The sequence below is a fragment of the Rhagoletis pomonella genome, unplaced genomic scaffold (genome assembly GCF_013731165.1).
Source record: "Rhagoletis pomonella isolate Grant_MI unplaced genomic scaffold, Rhpom_1.0 Rhpom_scaffold_02847, whole genome shotgun sequence".
Lineage (NCBI taxonomy): Eukaryota > Metazoa > Arthropoda > Insecta > Diptera > Tephritidae > Rhagoletis > Rhagoletis pomonella.
This window is the reverse complement of record NW_023461400.1, coordinates 2,304-7,754: the sequence shown is the minus strand read 5'-3', so window position 1 is coordinate 7,754 and position 5,451 is coordinate 2,304. Positions and strand designations below refer to the sequence as shown.

The 5,451-nt window shown below is 37.4% G+C and overlaps 1 protein-coding gene across 1 annotated transcript; it reads right to left on the bottom strand.

Annotated features, from left to right (window-relative positions):
• Nucleotides 1-1,820: 1,820 nt before the first annotated feature.
• On the bottom strand, nucleotides 1,821-4,926 carry LOC118753786 (splicing factor U2AF 50 kDa subunit-like). The gene is made up of 5 exons (XM_036488661.1): nucleotides 4,725-4,926; nucleotides 4,036-4,644; nucleotides 3,888-3,973; nucleotides 2,736-2,858; nucleotides 1,821-2,672 (listed from the first exon to the last, which is right to left on the bottom strand). The coding sequence occupies exons 1-5, from the start codon at nucleotides 4,735-4,737 to the stop codon at nucleotides 2,211-2,213; spliced, it is 1,293 nt and encodes a 430-aa protein (XP_036344554.1). The 5' UTR covers nucleotides 4,738-4,926; the 3' UTR covers nucleotides 1,821-2,210.
• Between the last annotated feature and the right edge of the window lie 525 nt (nucleotides 4,927-5,451).

Here is a 5,451-nt window from a genome sequence, read left to right as displayed (position 1 = left end):
AGAAGTTGCAAGAATTTACCAGAAAGCGTTCCCGTACTCGGTTCTCTGGCTTATTTTGCCTTTTGACAGTTTCACAGGTTTTAACCCAGAAAAGTTGGGGAACGCAACTACTGGGTGCCAGGACACAGTGGTGCTCAAGGCAATAAACTGGCCGATGAAATTGCGAATTGCGGCTTTCTAGAGTGTCCAATTGGACTGAAGCCATATGCCCATCTTCCAAATCCTCTCTCTAGGCCTTAAATCAGGGCCGAATTCGAAATACACCTCCATTTAAAAAAGGTATTATTTATTGCATTTTTCTTATTTGCATTCAGCTGTGCATCCTTCACACAATTTTATATCCCTCGAATAACAAGTTTTAGTGCAATTCAAGACCATTAATTTCAGCAAAGTTTGAAGTCTCCAGGCCCTCTGAGAGCCAAGTTATAACAATTTTAAACCAAACTTCGAAACTGCTCTAACCGTTTTTACTGCGAAATTAGAAAAAATTTGGGTGAAATGTCGAATGAAATTTCGAAGTTTAATTTCAGAATCGTTATAATTTGGTTCTCAAAGGGCCTTGGATCAAATGAAAGATCTTGAATAGCACTAAAACGCACTCGTTGTTCGAGGGATAAAAAAAATGTGTGAAGGATGTACAGCTGCATGCAAATAAAAAAAAAATCCAATAAATAATGAATTTTTTAAATAAAGGTGTTAATTTTTTTTCGAATTTTGAACAGTGAATCGTGTTGCTCGTCTCAAAATCTATAATATTATTTTAATAAAAAAATACACACATTTTTTTATGAATCCTGTCGTAGACTATTTTGACCAATTTTTTTTTTAAGGTCAAGGAGTAATTGTGGCACAATGACAATATTTTTCCGTAAAAGGCAATTACATTAGCCTTCAAAACCATTTTTCTTCATATGAAAATGTTGCTTTTGTCGAAAGCACCACGATTAATTCGCAAGTAGTGTTTAAAAAGCACACTGTGCATTTATAAACACTTGGCTGGGTATTGGACCAAACCAACTTTTTTTAAGAGATTGAGTCGTAATTATAAAAATAATGTATCCGTTTTTTCGAAGTTAGCCTCCAAAATTGAGATATGGGCCTTCGAAGTTCGGAATTGGACCTTTGGTAAAAAAATATTTTTAATTACTGTATGTAAACGACTAAAAAAGTAAAACTGCATATGCCCGTTATATTACAGGTGCTATAAGGGGTCAAGGGTCAGATCTTCGAAAAATTAAAAAAGTTATATGTATTTCAAAAAATGTTGAACTGATTTTTAAGTGTTTAAGGGACCTGTAATATACATAAGTTTGAAAAAAAATTGGTTTGGTCCAATGCCCAGAAAAACTGTTGATTTTGGCGTATAGTGTAACAAAATAAAATGCCTATCGAGCTTGGGTGTACAAAATTTTCAATTTTTTTCTCTAAATTATTCTTACCCCATTTGTTGTAACGTCAGGAGTTGAAGACTTGTTCCAGCTGCTAGTCGCTTAAAATTTCCGCCAATCCTGTCGCAAGCAGATTCCCCATGTGAACTTGCAACGTTGCACATTAATGTAAGAAATTTATAATTAAAACCCATAATAAGGCGGAAGAAAAACATTTTTTTTTTCATTAAGTTTCGTTAAAAGGTTTGCAAGATACAGCACTTTAAAGAATGTATGACGTTTTCTTAAAATTTAAGTCCGGTATAAATAAGCAACCCTACAGCATATCGGCAAAATATGCTGCACGTATATTCATGTCACCTAGACCTTCGATCTCTTCAACTTTCATCTAAATCCATGAAAGGCTTCTTATGTGTAATTAAACAACAGATGTAGGGTGTACGTCGCGCCTTTATTAAATATTAAATTTCGTCATTTTGAATATTAATACAAATGATACGCAGAGTCGTCGCAAATATCGACGCCATGACGTAAGACTATGCACAATTTAAGTATTTTTATTTATTTTAAAATGTTTAGAATTAACCTTTATATGAACGTAATTAAAAATGGATCGTATCAGTAACCAAACCGTCAGTATATCCAAATCCAGAGATTGAAGTCTTTACATATTTTTATGGCAGGTGATGCTCTACTCATTTATGGTAAACAAGATTTGGATACACACTCACATTAATATGGGATACATATTTAAGAATTTGTTTACTTTAATGACATTAATTTCGGCTTATGAGTTGCGTAAATAATTTAACGTTTGTCCTTTTAAAATTCACGTCGATGATATTTGTCTGGATCAAAGTAAGAAGTAACCACAACACGATCACTGAATTTACGTCCAGTCAGCGCCTGTTGTGCCTTCTGACAATCCATAACTGAATTGAATTCAACGAATACTTTACCGCAACCAGGCACATCCACGCCTTCGATGGGTCGGGGTATCTCAACACTGCGCACAACACCATACTTATTACATTCCTCTTTGATATCTTCCAAAATATCTTCATATTCTTCTTCGTCGCGCAACTCATCGGGCGTAACCATATTCAATAAGCAAAGAACTTCGGTGGGTGGACCAGACGTTCCGACCATGGACATGCCAGGCACTTGTATCATGACCGGCGCAGCGGTGGTGGAACTATTTTGTGCATTCTTAGCACCTACACTGGCGCGCTGAACTATCAGTTTCTTGTCGCCCAGCTGCATGCCGTTTAGACCCGCAATAGCCTACCGATTTAAAACAAATCTGAATTAGACAATAGTTTTGTTGTAAAAATTTTACGATTATACCTGATCAGTTATGCTGTGGTCAACATATTCGGAGAATGCGTAACCTTTACTCAAACCAGTGGCAGCATCCTTAACCAAATTGAAAGCCCGTAATTGTCCAAATGAGAGTAGCAACTCTTTAACCTGTTGAAATTTTGAAAAGCATGGTTATTCTAAAGTGCAAAATACAGAGGGCTTTCAAAGGAAAAAAAAAAACTTTTTTCAACTTTGAACTTTGGATATTTTAAGTTGTCATAAAAGATCTATTGCTATTCCACAGCGAGTATAGTGTGTCACCCTTTAACGGGAACGCATATCCTTCCACCACCTAGAACAAAATAATATTGGGAATGGCTAAACGAAATTGTCGACATTGTTTGGTTGATTTTGCTTAGTAGGTAATTCTGAAAAGTTCCTGTAGAGTTTTGCAAATGGAATTTGTTGTCAATTTTAATAAACTTGCCTTTTACATCGACACTTGCATACATTGCAATTTGACTGCATCGACACGCACTGACTTAGTTTCTCACACCGCATATTGTACTCGCAATTTAATGCACACGCAATGACAGATGTGTGTTTTACAGGTAGGTGCAGTGGGCATGGGTCGATGCAACTGAAACAAAAGCGAATACGAACGAGTACGAGTGCTTGTTGCTGTGGTGTAGGATGCAACCTAAGCTACAATAACCAAACAATCAAAAACACAATTAATACAAGTTTTGACAACAAATCTAGGTACGTAATATAAATGTGGTAAAGTAATCCTATAATTTTTAAGTAATTCTCTAGCTGAAAGTGAAGAGTACTTTAATTGCGTCGCTGAGACTGGAGCTGAAAATGAAGCTGTAAAAAAGAGCTGAAAATTTAAATTTGGAGCTGAAAATTTAAAACCGAAGTGGAAAATCTGCGCTGAAATTTAAGCTGCAAAAACGAGTTCAAATAATATCTAGTAAGCGCTGCTTGACTGTAACTGCATTGACATTCTGGATGCGCTATAATGCTACAAGGGAAAAATTAAATACAATTTGGAATATTTCTTTCTTAGGAATTCTTCAAGTAATCCCGTATCCGCAATCCCTCATCATTGTGCCTTAACAAACTGTGGCAAAAAAACTTTACAATTACATTATTCTGGAAATTACAACGAAATTCAGCTATCTTCCAACTTACCTGTTCTTCATTCAAGTAATTTGGCAAACCACCAATGAATATTTTGTGCGGCGAGTCTGGCACAACAGTTGAAATCACACCATTGGCTGTAAAAGCGCAGTAACACAAAATTATTATTAGAATTTTTTATTTCATTACGTCAACTTACCAACTGGCGCCGATACAGGTTGAGAATCAGCCACACCTGGCATGGGTTGGTAATCATGCGGGCGTCTTATTTTCAAGCTTTGTCCTTTAAAGTTGATGCCATCGAATGCCATGGCCTGTGTGGTTTCATCTGTCGAACGGAACTCTAAGAAAGCGAAATTTTTATCCAAATTGATTTGACACGCCAGCACGGGACTTCCAGCCGCTTGGGCTAGACCAGTTAAATGCATTTGCTGATTGAAAAACTCCATCATTTCTTCTTCTGTGACACCGAATGGTATATTTCCAACGTAAAGACGACGCGCTTGTCGCGTTATAGTAGAGCCAACAACCGGTACAGCAGCCTGTGGAATTTCTGGTACGGCATTCGCCGGTATCTGACCAGCAGCTTGCATGGCTTTGTACTGCATCGGGGTAATGTGCTCGAAGCCTGGTGGCGGCACGTCCCAGTATAACGATGGCTTCCTTCGTCGAGAACGTGTGTGCCGGTCGCGCACAGCTGCTGGACCTTCACGTTTGCGATCTCGTGAACGCGAACGACGGAAATCGCGATCGCGTTCTCCCCGTTCGCGGTCTCTTGAACGTGACCTATGGCGGCGCCTATCGCGGTCTGCAAAATTGATACATACATTTTCGGTTGATTGCACACGTTGCTCGCATACAAAAAAAAAAATCTGCCAGAAGACTTACCTTCGGATCCCATTTTAAACTACAATCTCAATCGATTGGTGTTAATAAAAATATTCTTTTGAGCTTGTACAATTTACTTGTGAATAAGTTGGTGAATTATAACCAATTTAAAGTCTAGATTGAAGAAAAAATATGTAAATTTCTCCGAGTACAAGCTGAATGCTATCGATGAGATTTTTGACAGACGCTACGCGCAAATGTCAAGCCAAGGTGAGGGAGACAAATCTATCGTACACTTTTGGTTTGTTTCAGTGTTGCCATTGAGTAATTCCTCACAACGTGAGGAATTTCTGGCGCGCTTGAGTATTTTTTGAGGAATTTTCTCCCGATATATTGCAGATAACAAATGCAATCATGTTTCATGATGCAATAATAGTTGCGTTCCCCAACTTTTCTGGGTTAAAACCTGTAAAACTGTCAAAAGGCAAAAGAAGCCAGAGATCCGAGTACGGAACGCTTTCTGGTCAATTCCTGTAAATTCTTGCAACTTCTTGCGAGTTAGGGAACGCAACTAATACAGGTGTTATCAGTTGGCAACTTCTTGCTCTAATTCCGCCATATGGACTGTCTTAGGTGAGACAGTGTTACTTCTTTAACAATTCTTTGCCTAATAATATAGTTGAATTTTTTTTTTTCTCAGTATACACATTTTTTTTCTTAAAAAGGTATTTTATCTTATTTTATTTCATTTCATGGAACAAATGCAGTTGGGCTCCAAATCTCAAAA

What these genes read in the sequence shown, in the direction of transcription:
- LOC118753786 (XM_036488661.1), bottom strand. An exon ending in ATTACTTGAATGAAGAACAG is followed by an intron (nt 2,859 to 3,887) that starts GTAAGTTGGAAG and finishes AAATTTCAACAG; the next exon opens with GTTAAAGAGTTGCTACTCTC. An exon ending in ACCACAGCATAACTGATCAG is followed by an intron (nt 2,673 to 2,735) that starts GTATAATCGTAA and finishes TTAAATCGGTAG; the next exon opens with GCTATTGCGGGTCTAAACGG.